At 43.6% G+C, this 15,474-nt stretch overlaps 1 protein-coding gene across 1 annotated transcript in view; it reads right to left on the bottom strand.

Moving 5' to 3' along the window:
* The window catches only part of FNDC1 (fibronectin type III domain containing 1), a 129,957-nt gene that overhangs the window by 64,836 nt on the left and 49,647 nt on the right, over positions 1–15,474 (bottom strand). Inside the window, exons 2-4 of the mRNA XM_006260531.4 lie at positions 5,325–5,528; positions 979–1,077; positions 254–374 (exon numbers count right to left, since the gene is read on the bottom strand). Of these exons, the coding sequence (XP_006260593.1) occupies positions 254–374; positions 979–1,077; positions 5,325–5,528 (424 nt within the window). The remainder of the gene's footprint in view (positions 1–253; positions 375–978; positions 1,078–5,324; positions 5,529–15,474) is intronic.

The raw sequence follows: 15,474 nt of genomic DNA, 5'->3' as shown, positions 1-15,474 counted from the left end.
GATTTAACATGAGGCAGATTGTCCCTCCTTACACCGTCCTCTGAAGCACCTGAGCCTGTCTACTGTCAAGGACAGGAAATTGGTTTGGACGGATGCTTGATCCAGCATGACCACTCCTATGTTCCTATCTTGCCTTCAATTAAGCTATGCTCACAACCACACATTATTAGCTAAACATGAAACCAAGCCATAGTCAACAGGAATCAGTACATCTTTAGTACAGAAGTGAAAAAGCAAACATAAAGCTAAGTACCTGCTTGCAACAACTTTCTTCTGTTTTTCATACACAGGATCTGTCCAAGCAACGAGTACTGATTGAGAGGACATAACTCGAACGCTTATGTCTTTTGCCACCTCCAGCTGCTCCTCCTCCTCTGAAATGATGTGGTAAAAGAAAGAGTCAGAAATGAGAATTTCATTTTTTTCATCACCCAGCCAACATATCTAAAATGTTTGATAAGCCTTAGTGTGTTCTCATTGCAATATGGAGTGGTAAGAAAAATGGTGAGCTGTAACCATGACTCAAGATCATGCTCACTGCTTTCTAACCTCAGCTACAAGCTCTCATTTCATAAATAAGGAGCAAAAAATGGTTTTGGTGCCCAGCCTTTCTGAAGACCAAGCATCTGAGACAGATGCTCACTTAGCTAACATTCAAGAAACCCCATCTGAAAATGCAGGACTTGATTCCCATTAGGCGTTCTCCTGTTGCTAGCATAGCTAGAAGAAGCATTGTCACTTTGTGACTTGCAGGGAGAGCAGGACCCATCACTTTAAGCAGAATTTAATTGTAATATTTACTGTTTGAATGACAACAGTGATCAGAGACATTGTCAGAACCAGGGTCCTCCCAGTGTTTTCTAAACCAGCTGTCTAGAAAAAACTTGAGATAGCTCCTGTCCTTTCAAAGCTTATAGGCTTAAGTCACAAAGCAAGAACTTCTCATACAAATTGCTGTATGACTTGAAAGAAACATACCTGTGACTTTTCTTTTGGTTAAAGCTGACCTATAAAGAGGTTGATTTCGTCCTTGGGAATTCCTTGATGACAGAGAAACCACATAAACTGATTCAGATGCTATAAGCAAGAGGAAAAAAAGAGAATGACTTTTCTGTAACCTTTTTTCCCCCACAGTATTTGTAAGAAATGTTTCAAAATTATGAAGCAAAAACCTTGTTTCTTTTTCTTATGAGATACACAGAAACAAATCTCCTTGAAGGGTAACTCAGAACTTGTTGGCATTGATATCTAAAGGTTTAAATATGCCTGTAAGAATAGAGGTATGCATGGCATTTCAGAAACAGGGACAGTAGCTATAACATGAGTAAATGTTACAGAAATATTGTCATTTGAAGTTTTAGTTTTTTTCTTCTAAATATTTTGTTTAAAACCTTTAAAAATAACATTTACTCTGAAGGCAGCTGAAATATAGAATAAAGGCAATGAAAAACAAGATACTGAAGTTTAAAACAATATTATATCATATTTTTCACCATTAAAAGGCAAGGCCCAATGCTTACCAAGTCACAAGACCCCATTGATTTTAATAGGTATTGGATCAGGATCCTCAATATTGCAAACACTTTATCCTGAGTCATTCTGGTAGATGCTGGGGGTAGAACACACAAAGTCCCTCCTAGAGTTCCTTCTCTCATTCAAAAAGCATCTCTGCTGGGCTCCAAAATACACATCTTTTCCACACTGCGCTGCATGACTAGCTAGTACCTGACCTGGTACTGTCCCTATACTAGCATGAAATTTGGACAGAAAAGCACAAGCTGCTGGAGGAAAGACTTGGCAGAAGTGAGAAATCATTATACTTGCACAGGTATAGACAGTTTAGGTCTAGTTGCAGGCATCTCTAAATCATTTTAAGGAAGTCTAGTCAAGGGGTGTCAAAACTCACCAGCCCAGAAGGCCAGATGAGTGGCATGAGGCCAGTTTGCAAGCTGAATCAGGTCTACAGACTGGATCCACCATTCAGGGCTGGTCTGGTGAGGGCACCACAGGCACTCTGGACCACCCTGTGAGCTGCCTGTGCCAAAACTGGACATCTGTGCTATACAGTATATGCACTGGATCCAGCCCTGAACGCTGTATGTAGTGCACAGCAGATCCAGCCCTGTGCGTTGTATGCAAAGGACACTGGGTCTGTTTCTGTGCTGCACATGCGCTGAAACACCTACAAGAGAATGCAACTAAAAAGAAAATGAAAGGGCACCTTGAAACAGACAGCAGGGAAACATTCAGTTCATCAGGAATTCTGGATTTCCAGGCAAAAACAAACATTGCACAAGCATAGAAACAGAGTTCAATCTACTGACAGAGCCAACTATGGAGGACAGATCTGAAGAATGAACATAAAGCTTTCTTACTATCTTGTTGGGAAAACAGACAAGAGTGAAAGAGACACTGTTTCAAGAAGTAATACTGGAAAGCACTGGAACAAGGAAATAAACGCATCTGATGTGGAGTTCTGTGATCTCAAAGAGACTGAGGTCATTAAAGGATCTGTTTTTCTTGGATGGGGGAAAAAACAAGCAGAAGAAGAGAAAATAGACAGACACATTAGCGTGGAGAACTGGAATATTACGTTGAAAATAGACAAGCCAAGTTTGACAAGAATTGAGTTCCTTTACTGCAGGCTGTATCCACTGACTTCCAAGGGACCTAACTGAACCGTGAGAAACTGAGGGCTTTCACAGAAATGTCCACACCAAAGGAAGCGAAGTCCAGAAACTGACAGAGATGGACACAGCTATCAGGAGGTAAACCCTTCAGAAAATTAAGGCATGGAGTGAATACTTTCAGGGTCTCCAGAACAGTCATGTGAAAGATTAAAGAAAAGGAAAGGAAAGGTAGTACCATGCTGTGGAGGCCTCAGAAGGCATACGAGCAACTGCGATGCCAATTCAGCAGCCCATAACCACAACAACCCCAGAAAAGAGATGTGCTCAGATAGAAAAGGAGCTATGAACCATGATCTTTGAAATGGAGTGATTCCATCAGCTCGCCTTTGAGATTCAGGGAGGCCTGCAGCAAAATCACAAGCCACTGGAGAAAATCATGACACAGCAACTGCCAAGTGCACCCATATGTCTATAATGAAGGGTGGTAAGAGGCCAACACAGGATGCAAAGATAAGGTACCACCCAGAAAAGACCTTACTGGTGGCAGATATAAGGAACTGGGCATACCTTCCAGAGTTCAGAGCAGCTGGATGAGTGGAACAAGAGATAGACCCTATAGCATCCTATAACTTTGTGTCTCTGCTAGGAAGATTCAGGCAAACCAAACAAGTGCTAAACCAGATAGGGCTCAACAGGCAATAAATCAGTTCATATGCCTGGGTTAGTCAAGTCACAAGGAACAAGTATCACAAGAGATTTCCCCCTAATACCAGGTGAGGGATAAGCTATGGGCCAGAAAGGATATTGCTTAAAGGAAAATGAGTAGTAATCCCAGAAGATTTAAGAGCTGACAGTATAATATCTACCTTGCTGTTAAAAGATAAAGAAATATCTGGATGAGCTAGTAAGTGTAGGCATTGGCTGCGCATGAATGCTAAACCAAAAAGAGCAGATCTCAGTGAAATTTTTAGGATTAATAATTTATTTACCAAAAACATGAAGGTTCAGTTATAGTTCTGTGACCAAAAAAGGGGGGAATGGAGTCAAAGCATTTTGTTTTAATGTTTTCCAAATGAAATGTTTCAAGGACTTTTCTGGTTTCAAATTGATGTTTTATGACCAAGTTTAACTAAATGGGGGGGGGGGGGGGAAGGTAATGTAATAACATAAACCTGAATATAAAACCTGAACACATTATGTTTGGGGGAAAGAAAGGGAATTCATTTTGGGGGAAAAAAACACCCCAAATTTTTCATTTTCATTAAAGGAAATAATTTTTCTTTTCAGCCACCATACACTCATCACACAGCTCTGATTGAAACTACACGTGGGACAGTTCAGGTATAAAAATAAATTCAATTCACAAACAGAAATGGACTCTGTGGTGACTGCATGGGAAGGCTGGAACAGATCTATTTTACTTCTAGTGACAGAAACTGCATGGTCACAGTAGATGATTTCTGTCATTTCTGGATGGTGGACTTTCTGGAAGACACTTAAGCAAGGACTGACGTCAGGAAACTGAAGGCAAGGTACAGTTTATCTGACACGTTTTGTTCAGTGAGTGGACCACAGAACACTGCGACAGAATTCAAACTCAGTTTTGGGGAATTTCAGCATGACATCTATTGGGTATCCACACAGCAACGGGACAACAGAAGAGTTGTCAGTAAAAGACAGCCAAGAGATTTACTGATGGATAAAGCAAAATAGGAAGGGATCTCTGACTGGCAACATTGGACTATCACAGTACACCATCTGAGGGACCAGATCAGGGATGGGTAACTGACAGTCTGCAGACCCAATTCGGCCTGTGGACCTTCAGCAGCATTCAATGGTGGGGGGATGCCTTCTATAGGTGCTCTCCCCTTGCTGCCAGGGATACAAGGAACAGTGGAGGCAGAGTCCTAGCACCCACCTGCCTCTGACCCACGATGGGTATATCTGACCAGCAGCCAGAAAAGGTTCCCTTCCCCTCGACTAGACAGTGATGGATCTGTGAATGAAACTCTGCTGTCCCATCCTGCTCCATTGACTCAAATGAACTTAAACCTTCAAATCCTCATTCAAAACAAAACAGGGATCTCATCAGACTGTGCTCCAGCAATGGCACAAGCAGCAGCACTTACTTTACTACATTAAAGTATTTTCCATGGCCACCTGCCTTGAGTAGAAATACATTCTGTTCCTCACAAGAGCACAGGAGTCTGAGCACAGAATGAGGTGGCCTGTGCTTACATGCGACTCTCAGGAATGCAAAGGAGAGGTTTGGCTGACTCCTCTTCCTCAGCATGACTCCTACTATTAGGCAGAAATAACTTCTCTGCTCTTTAAATACAGTAACAGGTTCTGTGGCATCTTCTATCCTGTCATCATCTTTTACCATGCCCTTATAAGTATATGCTCCACATTTCCACAGGATCGTGCCCTAACAGCGTACACAATCTTATTAGGCATCTGCAAATAGACTAGTAACATCTTTTGATGGATAAAACCAAATATGGCCTCTAATCACCAATCAACAGCAGAAGAGGGGAAAAAATGATTAAGATAGGTTGTTGCTCTTCTCCCCAGAAGACCATCTCAGTGCAGTATATGAAACCAAAGGAACAGAAAGCATATGATAATGAACTGATGGCCAAGGCTAGCCTTGCATCAACTAAGCCCGCCTCGTGCCATGGAAAATTGCCTCACCTAGTTTTTTAGCCTCCTGGTTTTGCTGATCTTTTGACGGAGAAGAATAGCTCATCTTTCGTCTACTTTCTGCATACCCAAAGGGATAACCTTGCAATCTCGGACTCCTGAGGCCTGATGAATGGGGTGACCTCCACCGGACAGGGGACTTGTAATCTGAAGATCGCATGCGCATTCTCAAAGGTCTGCTTGGCACATCCTTCGCTTAAAAACACAAGCAAGCAAACACCATAACAGTTATTATGAAGAGCTTCTCAGACAAGGCAGGAGTTGTTATCTGGCTTCAAGCTCATCCGTAAATTAAGCCCAAAATAAAGATCATCAATCATTATTTTATAGCTCCTTTTCATGTTGCTCTAAAACCACTTCCAATAAAAACATGTTTTCCAAAACGGGTATACAACAGTCAATACATTCGTTTCCCAGGCACTTCAGACAGAATGGTGTAAGACACCCAAAGTGAAAACATACCATACTGAGAGGCTTCTTGCCAGACATCTTGGCTGTCTGACAACTTTCTTGTTTCATCTTTTTCTTTTTTTTATCCCCTCCCCAGTTTTAGGCATACTAGTACATTATTTTCTGGCAAGTGTTAAAGGTCAGTGCAAAATGCAGGGCAGAAATATTGCATTATTTATAACTTTCCTTTAGAAAAATATGTACATTGAAAGCCATGTCTGTTCTCCAGTACACATCACTAACTGGTCATTGATGTGCTCTTGTTTAACTGTGCTTTCTCCATATGACAATTACAAATTTACATTTTACACTTCCATAACCATTCATCACAGTAATTAATACTTTATAAAAAGTCACTGTATTTTTTATTGGCTGATAAGGTAGTAACATCCTGGCTCAGAGTGTGTATTACTCAAGTGACAGATTCACTCATTCTGAACAACACTGCCAATTTTTCAGTTTTCCCTTTAAACAGATTGCATCACTCTAATAAGTGATTAGCAAGTAGGAATATTAGGGGAATCGCACTGTACCAGCCAGCAAAGAGTGGGAACTATGAGGGATGCTATATGAGCATTTCTGGAGCTATATGCTCTCTCTCCAACTCCTCTGTACCTTAAACAGGTCAGGAACCTTTCAGAGACTTGTACATTCTTTAGATGTAGGCATATCTCCTACTCATGATCAAACTGCTTTAAAAGATGTTCCATTGTCCCAACAATGTTCTAAAATAGGGATGGATTTAGTGCTGGGTAGGGCTGTTAAATGATTTAAAAAATTAATCATGATTAGTTATGTGATTAAAAATATTAGTTGCAATTAATCGCGATTTTAATTGCACAGCTAAAAAGTCAAAATTATGCACAGAAAAACTCAAAATTATGCAAAATTATGCAAGTACTTTGTATGGTTGGAGGTGAGTATGGGGTGTGGGGGGGAATTTGTGAAGGTGTGGGGGGCTGTGGGTGTGGAGTTTGGAGCCCAGGGAGGGGAGCGTTCTCACAGGGGGCTTTGGAGACTGGGGAAGAGGGATCCCCACATGCCCAGGAAGGATGCTGGGTACTATGGGTCAGGAGTGAGGGGCAGCAGCAGGACTGAGGGGGCTGTAGCTTGGAAGTAAGGGGCAGGAGCAGGGCACGGGCATATCACTACTCCCCCCACAATCATATTACACCCCTCCACCCCCACACACACAGGTGTCCTCTTTTTTGAAACTGGAAATATGGTAACCCTGCAAGAACATAGCCTAGCAGCATGTAGAACAGCACCCAGCAGGTAGTTCTGTGGAGAGGAAGGGGAAGGGGTAGGGATGAGGGGGAGAGCAAAGGGGTGGCAAGGCAGATCGAGGTCCCCACAGTGAGGGGGGTAATAGGGCAGATGCAGGGGCTAGGGTGAATGGGACCCTGGAGCCAGAATGGGTCATGGGACAGAGCCATGGGAAGCTTCTCCAGGGACCTGGGGAGGCCAACTCCCTGCTGCTGCACACACCCGAGGGAGACAGGGGGGTACATGCTCCCAGATCTGTGCACGGGGCAGAGGTGGCCTGGGGCTCTGCACCCTGCTGCCTTTGCCCTAGGAGCTGGACATTGGCTGCACCGCAGCCTCTGCCCGTCCTGTGGCAGGAGGCACAACATAGCATCACGTGACTCCCGGTGCAAAGCAGCAGGGCATAGGGCCCCAGTCCACAGCGGGCAGGCCGCCTCTGCCCCACACAAATCCAGGGGGCACATGCTCCCCATGCCTCCCCCAGGGGTGCACACAGCAGCAGGGAACAGCCCTGCCCCGCAGCCTTGGACGAGCCTCCTGCGGCTCCATCACACGACCTGCCCCACCCCAGGCCCTGCTCCACTGCCTCCTTCATTGTGGGGGTCTTGATCTGCCCCCACCCCGCCCTTTCCTCTCCCCCTGCCCCTACCCTTCCTCTTCTACATACTAACCTGATGGGCACTGCTCCGCATGCCACCGGGCTGCATTCCTAGATGCACGCATATATCAGTGCAACTCTAGAGTGTGAGTGTGTCTGTGTGGCTCCCCCTCTTCCTGCTGCAGCAGTTTGGAGCTTGTGCTCAGGCTGCCCTGCACTGCCACCACTGTTCTGCTGGGCAGCCCAGAGGCAGTGGTGACGGTGGCAGAGAGGAGCCCAGGAGCAGGCTCCAAAACCACGTGCATGATTAATGCATTAAAAAAAATTAACACGTTAATTGGTTCTTGCATTAATAGCGCATGTTAACAGCAATTAATTGACAACCCTAATGCTGGGCAATTTTTTTCAAATATTTAACCTCTCAAAAAGAAGTGTGTCAATGACACATATCTACAAATTAGCATTGTATTTGTTAAATTGTTTGGCCAACAAGAAAAAAAATGTTGAAATGTTTTGTTTTGGCATTTTTATATATGAAAAAAAATCAACTTTATTTTAAAAAGGCACTTTGTTTAAATCTGTACCTAGATTTAACAATAAAAATTGGAGTGCTGAAAGTCAAGCACATTTTTAAATGCTTTTCTAAATGAAAACATCTAAGGGGAGACACTTTCACATACAAGGATTAACAGTTTTGAAGCTGAGTGGTAAGGTACTGCCAGCAGGTCTAAAAACGTAACTATTGTTGTTACCTTTTGTCATGACCCAAAGGTCTGATTTTGTGTGTGCTTCAGCACTAGAATTATCCCCGTGGAATTACAGCTTCATTGCACAGTGGAGTTTTGCTGCACAGAGAACCCGCGTGCAAAGGAGAGAGTTCCCGCGACTTTGCAGCTGTCTTTGCAGGGTGCATTTTATTTGCAACAGAGAAATGCACGGTGCAAAGAGTTCCCGCTCTTCAAATGCAAATTTGTGTCCCGCTATTGGCTAGTGCTAAATTATTCACACGTGGCGGCTAGCGATTGGCCTGCTAGCCGTATAAGAGGCTTGAGCGGTTTCCGCCCAAGCCGAAGAGGACTCCACATCCATCTCGTGGGGACTCTGGGTGTGCGCGGCAGGGTCATAGAAACCCTGTGTGGGACTCAGAGGAGTTTGGCAGCCTGATCCACCGCCCACCTCTTCCCGTCTTCGAGCGGTAACCTTTTATAAGACGTATCGACGAGTTTTGAGGCGCGCTTGTCCTGGACATCCGGAGTTCTGTCTGCATGGAGCCTAGCAAACTCCACGTGATTGTTCGTGTTCTTTCTGTTTGTAACCTAAACTCAAGCAAGTTTTCAGCCTGCACCGCGACCATCTCGGTGTAAGTAAACAATCTTAAAATCAACCGTTAAGCGTTTGTGCCTAATTCTAGCTCGGCACCCGCCCTCTCCGGCCCGGCGTGCCCGGGCTGCCGGCCACAGCCCGCGTGCAGCGCGACAAAGGGCCGCGAGTTCGCACCCAGCCCGCACACCTTTAGTATGAAAAAATCTTCCCTAAGCAACCACCTCCAAATATCATAGAATTTGGACAGGTGATAATTACATAGATGTAATCAGCTTTTATACTGGTATGAAAAAAAATCAGACACAACATGTACAACCCTATACCAGTGTAAACCTACTTATTTGAATCCAGTGTAGCATTACCCTGGGAAAAGTACCTTAGTATAGACTACTCTGGTATATGTGCCATGTGTCTTCAGCTATCCTAGGACAGCCATTTGCTCAAGACAAAACTATGACCTGCTCCCATTACATGCAGCTGCCCTGGAATAGCTGCTCTTCACCCCTGCTTTGGATCCCAGAATACAAAAACTAACATAAATTACACCAATCTAAGTATGTCATATGCCCAGGCTCACAAAGTTACAACGTTAGATTATCTCTATTATGGGAATCCCTTATTTGATAAAACCAGACCTTGCCAGACGGTTCTCCTAAAAGACTGCATAAAGAGATTTGGATTTTGCTAATCGTGTGTGTAGGCAGGGCTCTCTGCAAGATTGCATGTGTCACTTGAAATGCTTTTTAATGACAAACCAGACAATAGTTTACCATATATCACATACATTCCTTAATTTTCACCTATCTAGTGTGCAACCAAGATAAAGAACAACCTTTTAAGTGTTCATACGGGACTGATCTCAGCATTCTGGCTGGTTTCCACTATTCTGGCAAGCCAAAGGAGCTACAAACCGTATTGACCAGCCAATTAAGCCAGGTTTATTATAGCTTTGAGTCAGTGGAATTGTGCAAATCAGCTGAAGGGTAGCAGGAGAGTGATTTGAAGCATTTTATGAACAATAAAATATTTTTATATGAAAATAAATGCAATGTGGTTTATGGGATTCCCCTCCACCATTTTCAGTCACCTTGTAACCTTTATTAAAAAGCCACCTGCTTTTTCTTGGTCCCTTAAGTAGCTGTTTCTTACAGGTGTCACTGTACAATTCACTTTCAAAGGTCAGTTACTTGAAGATTATACATTACTCAGGGCTAATTTATGGTCCTGTCATGCAGAACTATAAGCTTTCAAGTCCTGAATTCCCACTGAGCGCTTACATTGTCATTAATATGTATGATGGCTGAGGTTTCCCATTACCCAGGAGGGTCCATAAGATCCCATTGGTTACAAGAGGTAAAAAAGAGAAGGGGTTGCAGCGGGCAAGGTGGAAGTCAGATGATTACTATTGATAACCTTAGGTGAGATGAAAATAGGGTTGTCTGGAGGAGAATTTGGCTCAGAAGGGAATGAGAAGATGGTAAAGCTGGAAAAAAAAACAAAAGGGGAAAAGGGAATGGAGCAGAAAGTGGAGACAAAGACGAGGCAATGGCGCAATAATTCAAAAGTCCACTTTGAGTGGTGGTCTCCAACCTTCTCTGACTAATGAGCAACAATACTGAGCAAGTCACACAGTGCAAGTAGCATCCTAAATTGTTCACCCTGTTAACCCAAAGTAACATATATCTGTGGGAAGCAAAATTTCCTGTAGCTGCTAGCAACACTAGACAATTTTGTAGGCAATATGTTACCTGTGAGAGAGAGATTGAGTATCAGTCATTCTGAGGATCATCCATCATTACTTGGGGTCTGGCGGAAGTCTTTCCTTCTCCTCAGAGCAGATTAGAAATAAGAGAAGATAACAAAAGGCTAGCCCCAGATACAACCTAGGAGTCATAGTCAGCAAAGCTTATGCAATGGCTTTTAAATGAAATCTCCCTTCTTGCAGAAGGAGGCAGAAACTCTTAATTTACAGAGAGGGCTCCCAGCGGGAACTGATGGCATACGCTGAACCCATGCAGCTGACCAAAGTGGATCACCAGACACAAACTTGGACTCTGCCCACTTTTGGGGCCTCTCATGGGAAGAAAGACGGCTACTGTTACCCAACGTCCAAAGTCCAATTAAGTCAACGGAAAGACGCAAATTGATTTCAGCGGGCCCTGGGTCAGGTCCCAAGTCAGTAATCTTTATATATGGCTGAACTCTCCAACTCCTCACACCCAGTCATTTTTCTCATCAAGAATGTTGGGATTAGTAGCCAAGTTAAGTGAAATGCTCAGACCTGGAATTGAGTCTTCCCCTTGTCTTTTCCCCCTTTATGCTTTTTAAATGCTACCAAACATTTTGCCCTCGGTTCAAAACTTCTCTAGGCCTCTATTTGGGAGAAACGAATTAGCTACAGATATCCAGATGTCTCGTAAGCTGCCCATAACTTTAATAAATACTTACTTTTCATTTTTAAGTTAGGTGTGGTCCTATTAACTATTTCTCTCACACTGTCTCTCAGCAAGAAAACCCATATTATCTGCCTATAGCGCTCTACCAATTTATACAGTATGGAAGCTGCAAGAATGCAGAGCCAGCTTACACATTACTATCATCTTTTCACAGTCAAAATGTCTGTTGTATTTGCCAGAGATTTTGTCTTCATTATTATTATGGCATAAAGCTTTATTTAATGAAATTCTTCAAAAGAGCTCAGCGATTTCCTGATAAATAAGCACCTGCAGAGCAAAAGGACTGAATCTTTATAACTCATCTGTACCTGTAGGGAAAACACCTACAAGTTAAAATGTATTAATATGGTTTAACAAATATCTGAAGCTAGTTACCACAAAAATATCAGTTGTCAATGTAGCATAATGGGAGGCAATTACTTTTAAATGTTTGCTTTCTTCTTCTTTAGCCAGCTGGAAGGTCTGTGTTTTTCCCACCTGCGGTATTAATTTGGGGCTGGAGAGTTGGAACTACATATCTATATTGTTGAAATATTTCATTTAAGTAGCAAGAGGCTGGTAGTGAATATTCAAATTATTCAATGTAATCCACAAAAAAGCCCATATATAAAGAGAAGTATTCTGAGAGGTTGTTATATACTTTTATTAATGGAGCTAAATGCCATACCATATGCATATGCATCTCCAAGTTATCAAATTCAAGTTTTGGCAGACTACAAAAGGGAACCTATTCCAGATCCAAGGGGAAGCCAACTAAGAATGCTCCACAACCTGCCTAGTGAAGCTGACTATTGGGGAGAGAAAACAAGGGTGCCCGAGCCAATTGCAAGTACCACAACAGGACATAGAGTATGATACAAACCTGAGATAACTTTGCTATCTTGACTACCCCTGTAAAGGCTACCCCTGTAGGAGTGAAGTCAGGGGGTACGTACAGGCGTTACATTTAGATCAACCTAACCAGGGTTAGGTTGATCTAAATGCCCAGTCATGCAGGCATTCAGATGGCTGAAATCACCCAAAAACGGCATGCCTAATCGAAGTTAGTTCACCTCAGGAGGTGCATTAACATAGACTGAGAATGGTTTAGCCCTCTCCTAGATCAGGTTAACCCTATCTCATGAACACTTGCACCATTCGCAGCAAAGCCTAGCTGCTTGCCCCAGCCCTGGGGTTGTGCTGTTCTCACCCCCTGACCCTGACTTGCCATTTTTAGCCCCCTGGCCTGCCCCATGACTGGCCAATCCCCACCACCACAGACCTGCCAGCCCAAATCCCATCAACCCTTCCCAGACCTTCCAAGCCCTCCTGCCTTGCAGACTCTAACCCCCGACTTACTCACAGGTTCCCCACATGGCTCCTACCAGCAGTGAACAGCTGTACACACTGCTCCTGGTCTACATTTAGGCAGCTTAAATTAAGCAGCATGAACATAGATCAGGTGAAGCAAACAGCTGTATGTACCCAGAGACATACTCAGCTGTACTTGTACAAACAATAAGAAAGAAAAGGACTTTATGAGTATTTCTGTGTCTCATGTTTCCAACATCACACTAGCTGCCAGGTGGCAGTGCTCAGTGCTACGTTGCAGGAGACCCTGGTCCCAATTTTGCATTATTTATGCTGCAAAGGTTATGAACACTAAATGCCAGGGTAAGGAATACAGCTGCACTCTGTAAAAAATGTCCAATGCCCTGGTCTATTATAGAGTGGTATGAAAGGCCTGCTTCAGCTGAAAAGTAGAGGGATACAAGATGGACCTTCAAGAATAAGGCAGATTGTGCCTGACTAACCTAGTCTCTTTTTATGACCAGGTTATGAAACGCCTGGACACAGGAGGAGGGGTGGATGTCGTATACTTAGACTTCAGGAAGGCCTTCGATACGGTATCCCACCCCATACTGGTGAACAAGTTAAGAGGCTGTGACTTGGATGACTACACAGTCCGGTGGGTGGCGAATTGGCTAGAGGGTCGCACCCAGAAAGTTGTGGTGGATGAGTCGGTTTCGACCTGGAAGGGTGTGGGCAGTGGGGTCCCACAGGGCTCGGTCCTTGGACCGATACTCTTTAATGTCTTCATCAGCGACTTGGACAAGGGAGTGAAATGTACTCTGTCCAAGTTTGCAGATGACACAAAGCTATGGGGAGAAGTGGACACGCTGGAGGGCAGGGAACAGCTGCAGGCAGACCTGGACAGGTTGGACAAGTGGGCAGAAAACAACAGAATGCAGTTCAACAAGGAGAAATGCAAAGCGCTGCACCTAGGGAGGAAAAATGTCCAGCACACCTACAGCCTAGGGAATGACCTGCTGGGTGGCACGGAAGTGGAAAGGGACCTTGGAGTCCTAGTGGACTCCAAGATGAACATGAGTCGGCAGTGTGACGAAGCCATCAGAAAAGCCAATGGCACTTTATCGTGCATCAGCAGATGCATGATGAATAGATCCAAGGAGGTGATACTTCCCCTCTATCGGGCGCTGGTTAGACCGCAGTTGGAGTACTGCGTGCAATTCTGGGCGCCGCACTTCAAGAGGGATGCGGATAACCTGGAGAGGGTCCAGAGAAGGGCCACTCGTATGGTTAAGGGCTTGCAGACCAAGCCCTACAAGGAGAGACTAGAGAACCTGGATCTTTTCAGCCTCTGCAAGAGAAGGTTGAGAGGCGACCTTGTGGCTGCCTATAAGTTCATCACAGGGGCACAGAAGGGAATTGGTGAGGTTTTATTCACCAAGGCGCCCCCGGGGGTTACAAGAAATAATGGCCACAAGCTAGCAGAGAGCAGATTTAGACTGGACATTAGGAAGAACTTCTTCACAGTCAGAGTGGCCAAGGTCTGGAATGGGCTCCCAAGGGAGGTGGTGCTGTCCCCTACCCTGGGGGTCTTCAAGAGGAGGTTAGATAAGCATCTAGCTGGGATCATCTAAACCCAGCACTCTTTCCTGCCTATGCAAGGGGTCGGACTCAATGATCTATTGAGGTCCCTTCCGACCCTAACATCTATGAATCTATGAATAAGGATGAAAGTATGTAGAGGGAGACAGCTGAAAGCAATCATCCTGAACACATCAAAATTAATCAAGAAATGAGAGAGAAATCCCACAAAATTTCATGCCTCATTCTTCAAGATATAATTTTAAAATTAATTCCAGTTTTGAACTAAAATCCTTGTTTAAGTATACACAGTTTTCATGCTTTTTGGATCTTCGTAAACCACTGAAAAATGTTTACTCATACTTAACACGTCAGGAATATCAACAAGCATTAACTCATCAGTACTTAAACTCATCTTGTTGATTACTCCTCTGCCTCTGTTTCCTAGCCTGTGAAATGGGGTTACATGACTTGTCCAAGGTCACAGAAAAAGTCAGAGTGAAAACATGGCCTTGCAGACATCAGTGGCAAAAATTTCACTGATTTCAACAAAGTCAGGTTTTGAACATCTGCATCATGTCAGGCACCCTCTCCTGTGTGGCTGTCAATCACTACAAGCAGCATCTTCTAGTAAGCAAGTACATGATCATTGTCAATAAATTACTTTACAATATGGTAATCCCTCATGAACTTGTGCCTTGGGATAGTTATTATTTTCCACTTGGTTCTCTTCAGTCTTCACATGGCAAATAATTTCATACATCTGTTTTAAGTATGGGTATAATTCTGATATGCTAGTTTAATTCCATTCCATTTGAAAATATATGGATTATGAAAAAGCATGGATCTGAAAGAGAATAAAATGGACCTCCACTAGCAAGGTCAAGTATATAAAACATTTGAATAGCAAATTAATCTTGACTGAGGTTTTATATCAATCTATTATTCATCGAGACAAACAATAAGTGAATGTTACGAATATTTTGAGGAAAGGGAAAGAAAGCAGCACCTCAACTACCCACCAAGGCACAAGTACAGTTACTGTTACACCGCTATAGTACTCTGCTCACACTGGCAACCTTTAAAGATATCCTTGTGTCACCTCAACAGGGGGAAAAAAACCAGAAGGAAAATATAATGCCAAGGGAAGTTGTTTGCTTTCAACCTAAAGTTTAAT

Source organism: Alligator mississippiensis, chromosome 1 (assembly GCF_030867095.1).
Source record: "Alligator mississippiensis isolate rAllMis1 chromosome 1, rAllMis1, whole genome shotgun sequence".
In the NCBI taxonomy this organism is placed as follows: Eukaryota; Metazoa; Chordata; order Crocodylia; family Alligatoridae; genus Alligator; species Alligator mississippiensis.
Note: the sequence above shows the minus strand (reverse complement) of the source record. Positions and strands in the feature narration are given on the sequence as shown.